The following is a 20469-nucleotide window of genomic DNA, read 5'->3' as shown; positions in this document are numbered from 1 at the left end:
TCCTGCTTATTATTGTTATCATTGTTTGTAGTTTTCATTCCAGAAATACTCATCTTCAGAAGTTCTCCTCCTCCTAAAATGAATATGCTAAAAGGACACAATTCACTCTTATCTCTTCAGCCTTCATTCTTGAGTTCAGTTCACTCAACTCACCACTCTTAGGATTAAAGTTTTCATCTATTTTAGGCACCAAGGCTAAGCTAAGTGTTTAGGCATCCTCTACAGTTACAGAGTAGAAAAGATATATCATCCCACTAAGTTCTGCAAATTGGTGTCTAAACATGCCTAATGAATGTATCGTTGCTCATTTAATGACTTTATTAATTTCCTCTAAATATCTCTTAAATGTTAAATAGGTTTTATGCAGATTTAAATGAGAATCCAGTCGTTACCTCAGTGTTCAAATAATTTATAATTTTAACTTTTTTTAACTCCCAGGAGAAAGCTTATAAAAGTTCAATAATAAGAATTCCAGTTTGTTTCCCCAGGTCATAGCAATAAGTTACTTAAAATTTTGGTAACTTTTTTTTTTTTTTTAAACAGCATAACCATTTGTTCTTTTTATATTCAATTACCTGTCTTCTGAGGCTGCGTATGTTTTATGATTCTGTTTCTTGCCTTTAAAAGGCCACTAAGTTGTGTGGAATTCACTGAAAGAGTTTACCTGTGTAAAATATCATACAACTTAGTTGTTTTGTGATGATTTACTGCTTCTTATGCCTGACATGGCTGTAAGATTGATGTGTACAAATGAGGACAAGCTCATTACTTTCATGGGTATGGATCATCTAAGTAAGAAAATTATTCAAAGGCAAGGAGCAATTTTGTACCTCACCGTTGTGACAGTGAGCAATTTGTATTTTGGGGATTTTGAATATAATTTTGTGTTTCTGTGACCCTGGTGTCTGTTCTTAAAGTTGTATGTTGTGAAGGAGTCTGTACATGTTGCTGCAGTGCTGCAGTGAGAAAATAAATGTATCTAGACATTTTTTTGTCTCATTTATATTTATTTTAACAGTAATACATTATTCTGATTTGGTGGTGGTTTACACCCATCTTGCATTTTGCTTTTGAAAGCTAAGCAGCAATAAAACCTGAGCATGGAAAGTTAAACACAATGACTGTGCTAAGCATCTTATACTCAGGCTGTTCTGCGCAGTTAGATCAGATCTGATCACATCAGAGCCTAGTCACCCTGTTGTGTGCCGTTCAGTTTTCAGCTCTTGTTGTCTTTTGTGTTCTATGTTTGCAGAAGAAGTCATTTTAGAAAGGTGCCTTTGGCTAATGAGGGCAAAGTAGTGAGACTGCATGCAAGTGTGCAGTGTATTAAACACCGACCAACAAGCCACATTACTTTGAAGTCAAATTTTCAAGAGTCTGAGAATTGCTTTATGGTCTGATTATTTTTATCCAAGGGTTGTGTGCTTTGTTTTCTTTTTTTCCTTTGAGAATAGTTCTCTAGCTCTGTTTCTGTTTCAGGCCAAGATTAGAAGAATGGAGGGTTGATTCCTTCCTTCCTTCATCCTCTTTTCACAGTTAATGAAGTGTTAGCCTCCTCCACAAACATGAGGCCATCCTAATTTGTAGCTTCTTAAACAATGCGAGCTCAGGTGGAATTCCACAAATGGAATATATCCATTTGTGATAGGATTTTGATCCCTGAATTTTTGATTGTGTTTACTTTTTTGGAGGGGAATTGGTTTACTTAGTTAAAATCTTGACTAAAACAGCAGAATTTAAACAATCACTTTATTGCCCACAGTGTTGGCTCATTGACTGATTGGATGGCAGAACAAGACCTGGATATTTAAAGGAACTGGAAGAAAAGATGTGTCCTCTCACTAGGGGGTTTTATTATATAAAGGGATCTTTGTTTAACGCATTGGCAACTTGTACTGCCCACTCTCATTAAGGTCTTGGAGGAGAAATGAGGCATTTTCAAAGAACACTTCATTTTGTCCAAGCAGAGGTATTTTAAAATTAAGTATGAAATATTAGCATTGTTGAAGGAAGTTAATAGCAAAAAATAATTAACATTTCATGCTTAGCCAAATTTGGTAACTTTGAGTAAGTTTGACTTTGAATTGTGCACTTGTCCAAATATTTTATCTTTAATTGTTTTTCTTGTCTGTCACTTGTATGTCCACCTGAAATGTTTATCTTATTGCCTTGTTTTTAATGTACACCAGGGAAAAATGAAGTAGGCTACTAGCCTTGCATTAAAAGCATGACTAGTAGATCTATTTAAGCTCACAAAACTTCAGAGCATTTTCAGAAATGCATCTGAACTCAGAGTTTGACAGCCCAACTGTAATTGATTCTCCAGGTACTGGTGAAGTCTCAAACCAGAATTTAATGATCCATATGTTTCTACAGTTAAAATTATAATATTCAAATACAGCACTGCAAATTAAAAACTGAGTTTGAGCTCAATTTCTGCCTATGATTGAACAGACTTGTTTTCATGCTGGATTAAACCTTTACGCTATCAGGCTGAGGAGGAAATTTGCCTGCTAGTGAAGGCAGTGTACTAGGTTCGTCTGTGTGGGAAACTACTTTCCTGTAGGCCAATCCAGTTCAGCTGAATGTGAGTTGTCTGAGGACCATTGCAGACCTTATCTTTTGATTACATTCTTTGGCTTGCCTCCTGAAAAACAGATGTAGTTCATACTCGGTATCAAAAACTTCCACAGAATACGCGGAGCATAGTATGAGCAGATGGCACGCAAAGCCGTAGTTGGCAGCTACACTTCCGATAGCCCATTGCACTCTTAGTCTATGCCTGTACTAGTAAACAAGATGCATAAGGGCTTGTTTTCCGGCCCTAAAAGCAACTGGCACAACATGGCTTGTGTCCATATGGCTAAACCTTCTCTGCTCTGCAAACAGGTCGGCTTTATCTGTGCTGTCTGCTTGAAACATGGCTTTTGAGTTACCCCCTGAACCACAGTCTGGGCATTGCCGGGGGCACTGCTAGTTGGCAGGGGCTCAGAGCTGTGCTGGAGGCTGCGTTCATTAAACGCTGTGGGTGACTATGGACAATGAATTGAGTTAGCAGCTGGATCTTGCTGAGTTTACTAAGGTAGGTGTAGTAATAAACCCTGTGTAAGGACCATGTTGGAATCTCTGTGAAACAATAGAATAGTTTTCTAAAGGTAATTTAGTAAGTCTACAAAGAAAAACTCTCATGGGTCTTCATAGAAGTGATTCATGGTGTATAGATGAGATTCAGTTTCTTTGTATCTGTAAGCTTAACCCATTGTGTGGGACATCCAGCCCTTGATCAGAATACAAACTATTAAATTAGTAATATTAGAAACTATATTAGACTATATTTATTTTAGTTAGTAAATACTTACATTTACTATAAACTATTGTTACTATATTAGTAATATCAGAAACTATAAATTAGTAGCCACACTTTTTTGATTGTTCCTGTGTACAGGCTAGGTAGTATACCGATAGCTGCTGTAGCAGTCAGAGAATGCAGAGCATGCAGGATCTTGTATCGCTGAGCATTTCCAGCCTTTCTGCGGGTGCTCTGTGACGGAACTCAGTGTACAGAATGTGTGCAAATCTATCTTTGTAGGAGCTATGTAGACAGGTGTTGCTTTGAGACTTTACTCTCTTTATTCAGGAATTGATATGGGGAAGGGAGTGTTATCGAAAAACTCTATTTAGTAGTGAATTTCTGAGAAGAGAAGCTTGTCACTTCCAGACACAAACTGCGGGTCTGCTTTTGCAAGGAGTGGGTGGTGGCTCATGGGTACCTTGCAGCTCCTGGCAAGCCCTGAAGCCTCACAACAGTTGTTATACCTCATTTGATACATCTAAGTGACAATGAAATGTCCAACTCTGATTACATTTTTAATGGAATTAGAAGAGTGTCATGACTTGTTAGGAATTTTTTTTTTCTATCTAGGTATATTTCATATCTGTGTCTTATTACATTTGTTTGATAAGCATTTTAAACTTTGTGATGCTTCTTTTCTGTTGCCAGTTTGGAAGAAGCCCTGATAACACTTTACTGAAACAGAAATTGCGAAGTACAAGGAGTGACCATGTGATAAATGTCACTCTTGCTTATACTGGATGATTTCCAGGCAACAGATTTATGTCAAATTATGGCAGTTTAATGATGAAAATGCTAACACTTTCAGAAGAAATTACTTATTTGCAGGAAACACTCAGTTCTGGAAAGAAGCCACCTGGGTCTAGGTGAACGCGACGTGATAAACTGTTAGAAGGGGTAGGGCTTATTTTTCCTTTCAACTCAACAGTGCTTGGTGGACAGGTTGCACATGTGAAAATCAGCGTTCTTGTTGACTGCCTCAGCTTCTGCAGGTATCAGCCACAGTACAGACAGAAGTAGCAGAGGGTATATTCCTAAGAACTGCTCCTTTACTGGGGTTCTCCAAGGTGAAGTTTGGTAGCCTCTGCAGAGGGAGTACACAGTTTGGCACAAGACATACTGGGGATAAGTTTAGACTCTCTTTAGAAATGACAGATGGTAGAACTGCTGAGTTTATTTGTTCACAGTTTACTGTCTAAAGACTGAGAGTGGTATATTTTGTTAAAAAACGTGGGAGAGTGACAAAGATAAAGGTTGCTTTTCTGGAAAAGTATTGGACTGGAGAATGGGAGTGATAAGAGGAGGGAAGGAGTGGTAAGTAGCTATACTGCAGCGGGAATACAGTCTGGGAGGGAAGAGTGAGGGGCAAAGACAGGAGTCTAGTTTTAATGGGTGGGAAGAAAAAGATTCCTACAAGGATCTAAAGTCTGAGTAGGGTTGCTTCTGTTCAAGGGAGGCACTGGAGACTGCTGATCTGGAAAGTAAGACTGGGTGAAAGGGACAGTTGCTCTCTTCAGTGTTATTTTCGGGGAAGTTCCAGAGCACCTTGCTAATCTTCAGTTTAGGTTTTATGATCTGAGAAACGAGGGCAATAACAAGTAAGGGGAGGTTCTAAGTTCAGGTGACTGCATCTCCATCCTTGCTCCTCATTCAATGACTTGAGTATTATTCTGTTCGCATTCCAATCTGAGGTGCTTATTTGGAAAGGATTGCTTATAAAAGATGGTGTGTTAACTGCCCCTTCTTCACATACAAGTAACTGTGTAGAGCTTATTGTTCCTTCCTATGTATAATGATACCATACGTAAGTATTGTTTCTAGTGGTGCTTGTGTAGAATTTTTTTTTCCAGGGTACAGTTCTTTATCATTTTTTTGTTGAATGATACCTTATTGTCTGACTGTTTCCATTGATTGCACCAGAATTAATTAATTAGGACGTATATATACGTGAATGAAAGGGATTTTTTTTCCATTTTTCCAGAATATTTTTTTGTATTTTTTTAACTGATAGAAGTATTAATTTGCAAGATTGATTGCTATGTGGTTAATATTGAAAACTTGGTATAGATTTCATTCTAACTTGCAAGTCTGTTGCTATTTACAATTCTTATCCAGGGAAAAACAAAGGCTAGTGAAGGTAGAAAAATGAATCATTTTCTTCCTGGACTTTCACTGGGGCTTGTTTTTAATGGTTAATAACATTTCTTTTCTTTCTGTAGGCAATGTTCAGTCTCTGCATGGTTGAAAGCGAAGCTGATGAGGTGAATTTGCATGGTGTCACAAGCCTTGGTTTAAAACAAGCCCTGGACTTTGCATATACTGGACAGGTACTGTACAACCCTTCAAATTAAGGGACACAAATGAAAGTAAACTGCAATAAAAACTGGAGTTGACCTTTACAAAGGTACTAGAAATTAGTTTTTCTTGTGCACTGCCTTGTACAAGGTCTTTTGATTTAACAGATCTTACTTTGGATATACTGTGTGGGTTTTTTCCTCTATAGAGGGATTGTCTAATAAATACACTGTTTATGTGCATTGTTACCAGGTAGTGAACCACATAGATTCATATGCCCCTTCTGTGGTGGCCTGGCTATTCATAAGAACTTAATGTGAGTTGATTCAGCATGCAAAATAAATATAAAGAAAGGAAAAATACCCTAGGTGTTTTCCTAATAATAAATATTTATAAGCTCTGCTGTGTTAGACAAATTATATAATTGAGGGGAAAAGTAGTCTTTTACTCTCTGGACAGATGCAGTCCAACCATCTTTGTAAATACAATAAAGATGTACTTTACATCTTTATTGTAGCACTTTTTATGATAGCGGGTTACGTATCACATTACATTGCCTCAGAAAATGCAGAGTGATGCTCCTCTTCCTGCTCCCCCCTTACCCCCTTCCCCACTCCCCCATTGTCCCCCTCCCCCCCAAAAAAATCTTCCGTATCTGTACACTGCATTCTTGGACAGTGTTGTTACATGACTTCATCTCAGTTCAGGATTCATGGGTAGTGAGCTCAGAACTTCTTAACATCCAGCCATTTTTGCTTCGGACTCTAAAATTATAATAACCAACTTCTTTCTGAAATATTGCTAGAACAGTTGAATTTATTGAAGTATATTTGTTTATTAGTTAGGGAAAGCTTAAATCCATATTACGTTATTTCAGAAGAGTTTTTGGGTTATACAAATTTAAGACGTCTGTTTCCATAATGTGGATTGAGTATATGGAATTAATTTTTTCAAAGGGGATTGAATAGAAATAAGGAAAGAAATTTTCTTTTATCTGTTTTAAAGGAGCTATTTTTGTCACCAGCGCACACAACACTTATACTTTAGCATTGACCTTAGAGATTATTTGAAATTTCTGTGTTTCTGCTATTATGGAAAGATTACTTTCATATAAATAAGACACAGAGATGCCATGATATATTACTGAATTGTCTGAAGATCTCAGTACATGACTTGTCATCAGTATGCTTTTTGTTCTGTCAGTTGAAAGTTTTTATATACAAAATCAAATGTTTCCTGTGCTGTGGAGCACCTGCATAATCTTAAAGTAATTTGAGACTATAGGTTGATTATTCTGAAAATAGAACCAAAAGATACCTTAGTATCTTTTACTAATAAATAATAGTAGATAAATAATATCCCTTTGGATAATAGTATCCAAAAGATACTTTCCAAAGCCAATTTTGAGAAGGTGGGTTGTAATTGATTTCTATCTGACCCATCCTGTCTGCTGTGAATAGAGATACACTCTGCTATCTTTCAGTGAAATTCAGTCTAATAAACCTGTGTAAAATATGGTGTGAACCCTGAAAGGATGGAGTTGTGTTTCTTGTAAGCCAACGATCCATCTCACATTGCTTGCAATATAGTATCCTCAGCTCCCTGGTAAATAATAGTGCCTTCTATCCTTGATCCTTTAGAGACTTTTGAGTCTTTCATTTTCAGGTGTAATACACTTTGAGAAAAATTATTTGGCTTCTTGAGTTAAATATAGGTGTGCATGTATGTACAGTTGCTCATATATATAAGTGATTATAGGGCAAAATTTCCACTCTGTCATGTCTATCGAATACACCAAGTGCTACTTTGAAGCACAGAGAAATGAGAAGATTCTTTAGGAGTTCTTTAACAAAGATGCCTTTGAAGCATAACTCAGTGATATGTGGGTCTGAGAATTAGCAGTGTCAAATTTTCCCTTTTGTCCTTGAAATTCTCTTCTGGCACTGTGTTCATACGTGTTGAGCGCTGCTTATGTACTGACTCAGGCTGACAGAATCTGGGTGAACGTTTCAAGGTAGTGAGTGGGAGTAATCCACAAAGGCTATTAATAAGTAACTGGATTACTGCATGCTTACATCAGAGCGAGTTCTGAAAACAGTCGTCTTTAGTTTGGATCTGTGAACTCTTTCTGATGTTAAAAACAAACAAACAAAATATTTCTTAGTAACCCAAAACTCATTCATGCCAATTACAACCTTATATTGCTCTGAAAATATAGACATGATCTGATGTGCCTCTTAAAAGTGAAAGCCATGAGTGCCTTTTTTTTTTTTTTTTAAAACATACTTGGCCAAAATGTTAGTACAAAAAATTGCTGTTTCTTTAGGTAGCACTGTGGAACTGACAACAATTTAGGACAGCCCTAATATATCCATGTCTAAACAGATAACTATTTAGTTTCAGCTTGCTTTATTTCTTTAATATTTTGCTAAACTTGCATTCAAATTGAAGTGTGGTAACTCAAATGTAACTTTCTGTGTAAAATAATATATTGGAGACATCTGGTGGAAATATTTAATATTGCATTATGGCAATATTTGATGCCAGCAGTTTTTGAAAATTATCAAAATTAAGAAATTTAATTTTTAGCATGACTGCAATTTGAAATGAAACTCTGTCATCCTTGCATCTCTCTTTTTATTATTTTTTTTAATTTGAAATATGCCTGTGGACTTAAAATACCAACTTTATCTTCCTGTCTACTTAGGCAGACAGTGCCTTATCATAATTACTGCTGGAAAAATTGCTTTTAAGGGAAAATTGATTGTTAAACAGAAGAAAGTTATAAAACCTTTGTAGTAAAACTCAAGTTAAATGTAAATAATATCATAATTCCAACTGAATTAATCCATTACTATGGTCCCTAAGTGTCACAAAGAAAGAAATGTTGGTATAGAAATAAATAAGAGCTAGCAGAAGGAATAGCAGCAGAATTTGGTTTTGTTCTCTCCATGTAGGCTCTCAGTAATCCTCTAATAACAATCTTTCTAAAAAAAAAAGTCTTAAATACTTTCCCTCATGGCCTTAGGCATTTTACCACATACTCCCCATATTCAGAATTCAGAAATACAACTCTTCGTGTTGTAGTTGATGTATTCTTTCTTCATAAAAGGACTTTAAGGTCATTCTCTCTTTTACTTCACAGCTGGCAGCAATAAGGCCAGGCCAGAGTCTCAATGACTGGATTACTCAACCTTCTGCCTCACAGGGGCATTTTGCAAGTGTCAGATGTGCATTGGAAGGGAGGTGGATGTAGTACAATCAATACAGGAACTATATATTTTCAATATTAATGTAGAGTTCTTGGTGCAGGATTTGGAGCTCACAATTCATTCCAAGTTAAGAGTCTTAACTACTGGTAAGAGAGTCATGGGCACTGTTGCCTGCTCTTTTTGACTTGTTTGTTTTCAACTATTCTGTTATCAAGAGACAATCTCATTTGTAGGAATGGGTTAACCCCTAAATAGGGCACTGTAGTTGGGTCACTGACCATTACAAAAAAAAAGGTGCTTTTGGTCAGAAGAACATCTTTGGGCATTTGAAAAGTTTCTGTGCTGAAAATAGACTCTTTATAAGTGCCATGGGACTGAATAAGCAGTTTGAACTGAAATTTTGAAGCTTCTCATTTTAGACAAGGGTCTTTCATTCCTTCTCAAATTTAGGTCCAGCAAACTACATCATTTATGTTGATCTCATATACGTATATAAAATCTAAGTGATACCATAATTTGAATCAGCTGACAGGCACTGCGGTATAGTTTCAAGAAAGAAGAATTGTGCAAGAACACTGGTTTTAATTTGCAGTAGATGATTGTGATCCTAATTCAACAAAAATACAAATACACAGTTGGAGTCCTATATATACTGAAATGCTTTGCTGGCTTGGATCTTTCTTCTTTGTAATTATGTTCTATCATATGTCTTTATGGTAATAGAAATATTTTGCATTTAGATAGAATTTTGTTTGAGGTCCTCAAACACATTACAAAACAAGTAATCGCTGTCGATCCTTCGTTGCATCATAGACAGGAAATTATTTTGGGAGAAAATAACTTTCCAAAGACCATACAGCCAACCAGCAGCTTTAATAGGGCTTAATACCAAGTACTCCTGACCAAGTCCTGTTTTCTGAACTGGCTGGTGTATCTTTTCTTTTTCTAAACCATAATATTTTGTTTCTGTATCAATTGAAATTAAGTTGTCTCTTTGAAGTTATAAAATTATTCTAAATTACCAAAGCTGAAAAGAAAGAATCAGTGAGGCAGCCCTCATTTAAGAGATGTTTTATGTTCAGCTCTTTTTTCCAAAAGCAAATTTTGGGGTAGGTCATCCTGTGGTATCTTCTTAGCCCAAGATTAACACAGCCTTATGCCCTGCCTATAGAATGTTGAAATGTTTCCTTTTCTTGAAAGCTACATATGAAACTGAGTAATGATGATGATATTAATGATGATATAATGATTCGAAAATAGGCTTTAAATTTTTTCTATTTCTTAGTGTATTTAACAAATTTTCTTTTACTCACAAAGTGCTAACAAAATGCAGCAGTGTTTAATAAAGGTGATATCAGTATAATATTCTAGTTTGTTGTGGTTTAGCCCCAGCCAGCAACTGTAAGCACCAGTAAGCACCACACAGCTGCTCAGTCGCCCCCCTACCCCCAGGTGGAATGTGGGAGAGAATTGGCAAAAATCTTGCGGGTTGACATAAAAACAGTTTAATAGGACAGCAAAGGAAGAGGAAATAATAATGATAATAATAATGATAATAATAATAATGATCAAGGAACATACAAAAACAAGTGATGCACAATGCAACAATTGCTTACCATCTGGTGATTGATGGCCCGTCCCTGAGCAGCGATTCATGCCCCCCCGCCCCGGCCAATTTCAGTTTTATATACTGAGCATGATGTTACATGGCATGGAATATTCTTTTGGCCAGCCTGCATCAGCTGTCCTGGCTGTGTCCCCTCCCAGCTTCTAGTGCACCTCCCCGCTGGAGAGTGTGGGAAGCTGAAGAGTCCCTGACTTCGTGTAAGCATTATAACTACTTAGCAACAACTGAAAATGTCAGTGTGTTATCAACATTATTCTTATACTAAATCCAAAACACAGCACTGTACCAGGTACTAGGAAGTAAATTAAATCTATCCCAGCTGAAACCAGGACATAGTTACAAATCAAGAACTTCATAGTATTTTCAGATATATTGTTCTTTCATGTGCTTGGGTTGCTCTCAGTATTGCTTTAATGCATTATCAGTGTGGATCCTTAACTACTGCCTTTATATACTAACTTTACCTTGTATTCGGTTAGTTAAAAAACTGTCATCCTGTTAACATCTATCACTTTACCAAACAGGTTTCATGAACTGATAGGAGAACCATCTGGTGATTTTTCAAATTCATGCACATAAACCTGTGGTTAGCTAAAGTATTATCTTACAGCCCCTTTGTGAAATTGTTCTTTTTTCTTTTTTGGTCAAATGTTTCAGCTTAATTATTTATTTAACAAAAAACAAAAAAAAGATGTTCTATGACAGTAAAGAAATAATAGAAATAAATATTTGTAAGTACAACTATTTGTCCTGATAATTGCTTTGATTTCTTTATAGAATCTTGATTTTCATCTCTTATCAATCTCCTCTCCCCCTTGTTTGATGGTGACAGTTTTTCTAGTGATCAGCCGTCTGCCATTTTCAGTTAAGACCAGGGGGAGACTGGTCTCAATATCTTAGCACCTCTTATTCTATTAAACCTTTCTAGCTCACTTGTAGATGAAGTGTGTTGCAAAGCTGTATTGTGATTGTTGAGGTAAGTGGCCTCATGCATCATGTGCATGGTATTTCCACTGGTTGCTTTTTAATTAAAATGAATCATAGGGTTTAGTTAAACTGCCTGGTGTCCCTACCAAAAGTGACTTCAACTGTCCTCGTTCCTTTCTACTGGTGACAACATGCCAAGGTCCTGGAAAACTGATTACATCAGGACTATGTCTTACCGTAAATACTTAACATCACTTTTCAATGCAATTTCAAAGCCAAAAATAGATATTTGATACCTAGTTTTGGACACTTCCTTTTTTATTTCCATCAGCGGGATAATCTTGTTGCTGTGCCTAGCACTAAATTACAGCTACTAGGTGTTAGGTTCACTGTTCAGCTACAGATTGCCTGGAAGGCTTAGAATAATACAGAGCTTAATTAACTCAGTTTATTGCAGAGAAAGTTAAATGTTTCATGTTATTTGCTCTTGATAGTTATCAAGCGATGGACAAGACAGCTTTTATTGAGCTGCAGGTACTCAAAGTAATGAAACATCTTCCCAAAAAATAGTGAATTTGCTTGGAGTCTTACTTATAATAATGGTACTTACTTCATAATGGTGTATGAAGCTATGTCAAGGGAAGTTCAGACTGGACATTAGGAAAAGGTTCTTCACTGAAAGGGTGGTCACTTGTCACATTGTCACTAGAACAGGCTCCCCAGGGAAGTGGTCATGGCACCAAGCCTTTCAGAGTTCAAGGAGTGTCTGGACAGCACTCTTAGCTGTATGGTTTTGTTTTTGGGTAGGCCTGCAAGGACCTGGGCATTGGACTTGATAATCCTTACGGGTGCCTTCCAACTGGACATATTCTATGATTTATATGCTGTGCATTTAACACAGGTTTTCATTTAGTTTTCTGGAAAAATATTATGACATCTATCAGAGAAATGCTGGTCATGATTCCTTCTGGCATTGGCTAATGAGACATCAGGGTTTTGTAATGAGTACTATCAAACATTACGTGCCTGGGCTTTGGGCAGTTGCCTGCAGGGGACTAGAACATTCTTCCCCGGCTGGCACTTTTTGAAGCCATACTTCTCAATGTGCTAGGAGCTCAGGATTCAACTGAAGCACGAATGAACAGGGAGACAGGCAGAAGTGCTAACTGGTTGTGAGTGAAATGCAGTCTGAATTGCTCTAAAAGAAAAGTTACTTTTTTTGATTGCTCTGAAGCACACAGAATGGTCTCCAGAAGGGAAGAACAAGCAGTACTTTTGTTAGATGCCTGTCTCGATTGAAATGCTGATCACTACAAGTGGAGTCAAGAAGGAATTTTCTTTTGCACCAGAATGGAATCTGGTATCACTGGCAGGAATCTTAGGATTTTTTGTTGTTGTTGTTGTTTTCTGTGTTAAATTCCATATGGTTTATTTTCTAGAATTTTCCAACATGATGTTACATATTTCCTTACTGTTCTAGCATAATGCTGTTTTCTTTTTAATGTGGATGATGCAACCACTTCACTTATTCCATAGCCCCACAAACAGCTGTATGGAAATTAGAAGGAAATAGAGGGCTATAAATGAATAGCTGAAACGAAGGTGGTAGAAGTGCATCTTCAATCTCTCCGTTGTTTTCTGGGCATGCAGTTTAGCCTCCTTGGGCCTGAAGTAGCCTTAGTTTAGTATCTTTACAAGTGCCTGGATGAAACATAATAGCCTGCAATACACATCAAATAGATTGAATGATCTAATTATTTTTTCTAGATAGAAACCTCATGAGACTCCATAGAGTTTAAGGAGTTTCCTCCTCACTCTCTTTTGTCCATTACTGGCCTCTTTGCTACAATCATACAATTTTTTTTGCTGGCGTATACTGTTTGTTGGTTGTAGAGGGGCAGGAGGCATTAAAAGAGTAGGAGGATGTTCTGAGTCTGGGCAGTGTGGAGGTGGGGCATGAGTAGTTGTCCTTGAGAAAGGATGGTGGTTCGTATACTACTCCTAGCTCAAGAAGTTACAGCTGCTAGTTGTTCTGTGTTGCCAAGAAGTATCTCAAAAAAAACTATTGAAGAGAGAGGTGAGATGTGTGATCCAAGTTATTCTTTTTCATGCTTGCTCAGAACCCTAGGATGTATTGGGCTGGAGGGTATGCAGGGTAAGTTGGGAAAGGAAAAGGGAAAACTTGGGGCTAGGGGGAATGAATCCCAGTTTTAGACTGCTGCCCAAAAGGTAGATGTACAGGGGGATGTTCAGGGCCATGCATATCTGTGACCATGGGGCTGATAATGGAATTCCCTTTTCAGCCTCAGAATTGTGTTTCAGAAGCTCAGGTTTAATTTATGAAAGTTTCTAATTCTTGCATTTGCAGAGCATTTTTCCTCAATATTTCAACAAAACATCAGTGGATGCATTTCCATATAGATTTAAATAGTGTATCTAAAAAATATGGATCTAAGAAATTGTGTAATCTGCCTTTCTGGGTCTTGTCAACTCTGCATTCTGTTGCAAAGAAACACCAAATTTTTGCATCCTTTCTATCCCTTGGCCTATGGATCTGACCACAAGGAGGAGTGAACTGGATTTAGTGTGTGCTCTTTGAAGGGTTTGTGGAATGATGGAGGGCAGAATGGCTGCCTTGAAGAACAGGATTCCTTTTTGGAAAACACAGTCATTGTGGGGCAGGAGAAAAAGAACTTGACAAAGGAGATAAGTTTGCAAGTGAGCAGTACATCAGATCTGGTGGCTTGGGAAAATAAATTACTCAGGTTATCTGCAAGATCTGCCCATTGTATACAGGGAGAGAGTGGCTAAGCTGATTTTCTTCAGTAGCATTATGGGCCAGAGAAAAGTTGAGAGCATAATGAAAATTAACCCTTAGAAATAAGGGTTGAATAGACCATTGATTGTAAGGAGCAGTCAGGTGCAATACCTGAGTTGCATCTAGTTAATCTTAATACAAAAATAGCACAGAAACCAGTCTTAAAATGGCATGTGTCATACAAAGGCACATCCTTTACTGGTGAAGATTGCAAAGTTTGTCTGAAGTTGATGGTCCCAAATTACTCTGAGTTTCTGCCCTGATAATTATGCCTTGTAACCCTTGGGTTGAAGATGAGGTAGGGAAAATGAATAAGCTTCTCTCTTTAGTTTTTACACTAGTAATTTGTGATGAATTTTGAAGGTGTGAACCAAAGTAGATCTTAATTTCCCTCTCCTTAATTTTCAGTAAGCATCACTCTGAAGACCTCAGAGCTGTTGTTGTGAGGGTTAGACAAACAGAGGAGAGTCGGTCACTGTGTGCACTTGTGGTGTGCATATGGTAGTATTTACTGTTCAGATTCAGCCGGATGGCCCGTATCGCATATGAACAGCTATGCTGGTAATTAATAAAAATCAAGTAACTATATTAATGTATAGAAGCTAAGAGGTGTGGAATAATTGTGGATTACCCCAGATTCAGTAGAAGAAAGGCTTGCAATATTTTCTTCCTTCTTTACTTACTGTTCTCTTTTTCTTGTGAGTTTCCCCAGCATGCAGTTTGCTGATGGTGAACATTTAGCACAGATGAATTAGTACTTTTGCCTATATCCAAATGAGTATTGATTTAAAAATTCAGATAGTTCCATTTAAGGCAAAGTCTTGGGAAGAAACAAAATAGGCTTCCCTCAGTTATCTTGGGAAACACAAAGGTGAATATGTTATCTCAGCAGACTAAATCTTGCATGATATAGGAAAGCTGTAAGAAAAGGAAAAATATGTAAGAAATATAAGTCTGCTGCCTTGAAATGAATTTTTGTTGCTGACTTTGTACAAATCACCTCTAGGTAGTAACCAGTCAGCCTCCTTGCTTCTTGTCTTACTTCTCATCTCACAATGCTACTAGTATTATTTGTAAATGGATTGCTGTAAATTTAAAATACATTAATATTATCACAATTAAATATAGTTTGTCTATGCCTACAAGGTAGTGATCTGCTTAGGGTTCTGTTTCTCTTCATATTGTGTCTTTAACAATGCTAAGGTGGTGGCTGGTTATTTAGGTAAGTAATATGAGATTAGTTCAGATGGCCACTTCCTCGGTGTAAGAGATGTCTGAATGACAAACACTGTAACATCTAACCAGCATGTTTTGTCAGTCTGACCTTGAGTTCTCACTTGAAAATATTTGACAGTGCTGCTCATTTTTTTTAAATACACCTATTGGAGGTATTTTTGTAACTTAAATCCTTTCTAGCTTTCCATTGAACTACCTCTTGTCACACAGAGCAGCCTCATTAGCACCAGCCAAAAACCTGGCTTGAGCTAGGCCTGATTCTTATTTACGTTAAGATACTTACATGTCTTTTTGGCTAGATAAAGAGCTTTTATACAGTATGTAAATTAAATATATGTTCACTTAAAACCTTGTCTGAATATATAGAGAGATTTGCACAAGCTTTAAGCATGGCTTACACTGACAGAACTCACTGTAAATGAGCTCTGGATATAAACAAGAATCAATCCCCTTCTCTCCTCTTCCTAATATATCTATTATGTTGGAGATAATTTGTGGTTTTTCTTGAAGAAATGCATACATGTTTTTTTCATTTTCCTGAGAAACAGTTTAACTGCAAAAGAGGCAGATGAGTGTCTTTCCTTTTGTATGACATCCTCATTCCACTGCATTTGAGACATATAAATGATACTGTGAGATAAAACTAAATTGTGTGGGCAGAAGAAAAAAGATCTGAAAAAAGCTTTACTTCCCTCTGGAGCAGTGAGAGACTGACCTCATGTGGTGTGAGACCAAAGTTGCCAGGGGAAATACAATAAGGATAAAACTCTGAATAAACTGACTGTCTTTGAAAACTTAATTTTTCTCATGCATTTCTGTTTGTTGTTGGATGCTGCACCACTTAAATATAAGTAATACTAGTTTGAATAGTTTGTAATGTGATTGCTGATAAGAAGTTGACCAGTGTCTGCATTCCCAAAGACTTTTTTGTGTCCTGAGAGGGATGCTCTAACAAGCTGACCCCAAGACAGCAGGCTAGGAGCTGAGGCCCAATTATTCTGGCTGCTGCCTCTGTGTGTGATTTTAATTGAAATGAGTAGGAGTTTCATGTGAGCAAGTGACAGGATAATCAGTCTTGGTTTCTGAGCCCTTTCTGGCACTTCCCCAGCAGCATGCTCACTCTGTGCCTTCACAGCTTTGCTCTGTAAAATGAAGACGGTGGTTAGGAAAATTATGAAGTGGTGCCACGCAGAATGGGAAGGGTGTTCCTGTATATTTTTTACAAGCACGAATAGTATTAATTTTGGAGACTTCTGAGGCAATTCTGTTGGCCTGATTCATCAGTGTATATATAGAAACATCCAGGTATATGAATAACAAAAGGAGGTTCTGTTATTTTGAAAAGTCTCCATTTTAAATAAATAATATGCATTTCATTTTAAAGGATTTAGGGGGTAATGTGGCTTATGAACTCTCACAGGAAAACATGCTTAAGAATCCTTTGGGCAACTCAGGTGAACTTCAAAAACTCTGTCCTCAACCTGCAAAGACTTCTTTATGTGCTTAATTTTACTCTTTGTGTTCTTTATGTTGACTTAAATGTCTGAAATAACAAAGGCTTATAGTGTTTTCTACAAGTACTCTGAGTTCTACATGACAAACCTTCCATTTTCTTCTTTACAGATCCTGTTGGAACCAGGGGTGATACAGGATGTCCTAGCAGCTGGGAGTCATTTGCAGCTGCTGGAGCTTCTCAGTTTATGTTCTCACTATCTCATTCAGGTGAGGCTTCTCTGCCTGATTATCGGACATTTTTGTTTGGTAAACTTTTGTTTCAAGCCTAATTTGAGTAGGAGAGTATTAGTAAAACAGCTGATGTAACCTAAATGGCAATGAACTGGATCTGAGAAGATCTGAATTTTTGAGTGTAATTTGGATATCAATTTGTGGTAAATGCTTTCTTCTCTCATCCATTTTGTCCATTTCAGTCCTGAAAACAAGGATGGTCCATTGATTAGTATCAGCATGTGGGAGTTTAATTCCCTCCATAGCTGGAGAATTTGCTTTTGTCTGCCTCAGTTTACCAAACGTTAAGTATTACCCTGTTGCGATCATGAAGTGTTGTGAAGCATTCAGATGCATAAGTGTTCACAACAGAGTATTGATGTGTATTCCAGAGTGCTACTACCTCTCGATGAAGGGGTAGGGCTTATTACAATAGGACCTTATTATCAACTGGCCTCATGCTCATAATGCTAATAATAATTTCAAGGTTAGGGTTGTCATTATGAAGTAAAAAAATCTGAATCCAGTAAAATATTTTTTTGCACTTGGCTTGTGTAGGAAATGGCTTAGGACGGTAGCAAGAACATAGCTTTGATGTGTATCTATGTAAAGCCTTATTAAAAAAAAATTTGCAAAAGCAATTCTACAGAACTGTTTCCTTTTCTTTGTAATTTTTCAGTATTGTTTCTGAAATAGCGTGCGTTGGTTGTATCGGTGCAACAGTTGGGCATGGAAATGCATGTCAGCACAATCCTTTCTGTATGCGTTTGCCTTCCAACAGCATAGCTGCCTTTGAACAGTCTGAGTGTGCTGGGCAGCACACTGAGCTACTGAGTACCATAGGCATGCAGCGTCTCATGTTAAGAGCCTCAGGATGTACTTGAAGGCTCTGTGTCTTATGGAGAAAGAGCTTGAGTTTTGAGTGGTAGCTTTAGGGAAGCCTTCAAAATGTATGTTCAGACAATAAGGTGGTATTAATTTGTGCATTATAAATGGATTAGAAAGTTAAAGGAGCTGGTAGAGTACTGCAATTTGTATGAGTTTTGCTTTCAGGAATGTAAGGAGGGTTTTCTTCTTTCGGAGAAAACAGACATGGAATGTAATGGGAAAGATGGTCAGCTTGAAAAATAAGAAATGTGAGGTGCCAAATAAGCCACAAAATCATTTGGCCTACAAATTGTCAGGCAAGCATTAATTACTGTAATGAGAAAGAATATACAAGTCTAATATTGATAGTCATACAGCGTATTTAATGTCCCCCTAACAAATCAGTGTGAGCATGTCTCTGCTGCTTACATGCTCTTTGTCAGAAATTGAACCAAAGAGACCATTGCAGCAAAGAAGCTGGGGGGAATTTTAAAGAGTATGGAAGAAGCTGAGTATTGTAGTGCTGGTGAGGTAGGAGCATGAGAGGAGTGTAGGAAATGAGCAGGTATGTGCCCAGTGTAAGTCCTTGTACTAACTTCTTCCATGACCTGTGTTGAGTAGCCTCTGGTATTTGTAGCTGTTCCCTCAGCACCATCATAATACTTTTTGATCCTGAGGTCACTGCAGTGGAAAGACAACTGTAGAATTAGCAGTGCTTTGGATCTTGTCCTTGGTGTGCAAACCATAGTCAAGTACTTAGGAACAGACTGATAATGAATTTAAAAAAAAACAACCAACAAACCCAAAGCAAAACAAACAAAAAAACCCAACCACAAAACCACCCCACCCCAGAAAAATTCCTGAGTGAGCAAACATTGCTGCCAAATTACTCTGTGATTAACAGACCAGTAAAAATTCTGTGGAGGCGATGGTCAATATGCAGTTACTCAAATGATGTGAAAGATCTGTTGTACTCTGAGTAGTGTGCCATGCTAGGGTAACTGGTGCTACACTGGTGTAAAAATGAAGAGGAAGTGGGACCCAATGTCCAGATTGACAATGATGGAGGTAGGCAATAAGGTAGGGGATGAAGGGTAGGGAATAAGGAGGAGACTATGTGCTGGGAGACAGAGAGCAGTAGTAGTTCTGTAATCTATTTTTGAATCAGGGTCTCATTGTAGAGTTTTCAATCTGGATGGACATCAGCGGGATGACTGTAGTTTACATCATGTCAGGCTCTAGACTGTATTTCACTACTACACTGTGGGTTTTTTGCCAGGTTCACCCCAACAAGACATAGCTGTAGACAAATTTGCAGTCTGAATAGATTACAGTAACAATTTATCTGTCTTGTTTGTTCTGCAGTGTTGCAGTCCATGCAAGTAATCAACCTTGAGTAGCTGTGTAAGCCTTTTTAGCAGAGGTCAATAAGGTACTCTGCATAAAGACTGAGATCTTTCAGGGTTCAAATTAATTATATCAAGTATCTGTTTATGTTCTACATACTATTGTTTTATTTTAGTACTATCTGAAAATAAAATCAAACTAGTTAAAGAAGGTTTCCTTAAAGTCACTTATGCTTGCTGCAGTTGATACCTGGCGTGACAAGACACCCCACATGCTATGGTACAGATGATGGGAAAAGAATAATGCTTGCCCTTTCTCTTCTTTCTGATGAGTCTGAGTGCTGCAGAGTTCTTCATTTACTGTACTAGTGAATTTCTTGCTGTTTTGAGTTATTCAGATATCATGAACTTAGCTTAGTTTAGCATAAATTCAGTATGTGGGATCTAGCTGTCATTTATTATTGTTGTGTAATGATGACACAGAGTTTTAACTTGTCGTTAATTGTTTGTATTGGACCAGGCTTTTCCCATATAAGAGCACTGCTCTTATTGTTAGAGCTTGTTCCGGCTCTTCTCTTCCTCTAGATGTTCCAGCTTGTCAGCTTTTCTGAGCTCAAGACAGTTTCATCTCTGACTGATACTTTTATCTGGGGCCTGTAATTATTCCATGGATTTCAAGAAGGATTTTTTTGCTACAATTGCTATTGATGTGGCTTATACACATATCTGTTCCAAGGCATATTTGTAGTCTGTGAGGTTACAAAGAAGATTGTACTGATCGATTTTATCTATTTTATCTTCTCGAAGATGATTTGCAGTGCAGTGGGGGCAGATTCTTTTCCAGCCAATGCTGACTTTCATATTCACTGATCTTTAAGGAATTTCCTCTCAGTTGTCTCAGAATAAACAAGATGTTATTTTGACTATGAGACAGGTCCTCTTTCTTATAGACAACCAGCTTAGAGCACTTCAATTTGTTGATAAATCTCAAAAAAATTTCTGTAACAAATTGTTTGAATCATGGTTATGGGATTTTAATGAAGGCTTTTTGATCAAAGAAAAGA

The 20469-nt window shown here is 37.4% G+C and overlaps 1 protein-coding gene across 5 annotated transcripts in view; it reads left to right on the top strand.

Annotated features, from left to right (window-relative positions):
* KLHL32 (kelch-like family member 32) overlaps positions 1-20469 on the top strand; it is a 95812-nt gene that overhangs the window by 16939 nt on the left and 58404 nt on the right. For 2 of the 5 annotated variants that reach the window (XM_010288512.1, XM_010288508.1), the window contains exons 3-4: positions 5572-5679; positions 17091-17189. The exons of 1 other annotated variant lie outside the window; for it this stretch is intronic. In XM_010288512.1, coding sequence (XP_010286814.1) covers positions 5572-5679; positions 17091-17189 — 207 coding nt within the window. The remainder of the gene's footprint in view (positions 1-5571; positions 5680-17090; positions 17190-20469) is intronic. 2 more of the 5 variants (XM_010288510.1, XM_010288509.1) reach the window with 2 other exon arrangements.

Source organism: Phaethon lepturus, unplaced genomic scaffold, assembly GCF_000687285.1.
Source record: "Phaethon lepturus isolate BGI_N335 unplaced genomic scaffold, ASM68728v1 scaffold3696, whole genome shotgun sequence".
Taxonomy (NCBI): domain Eukaryota; kingdom Metazoa; phylum Chordata; class Aves; order Phaethontiformes; family Phaethontidae; genus Phaethon; species Phaethon lepturus.
The sequence above is the reverse complement of the archived record's forward strand: the minus strand, read 5'-3'. Positions and strand labels throughout refer to the sequence as shown.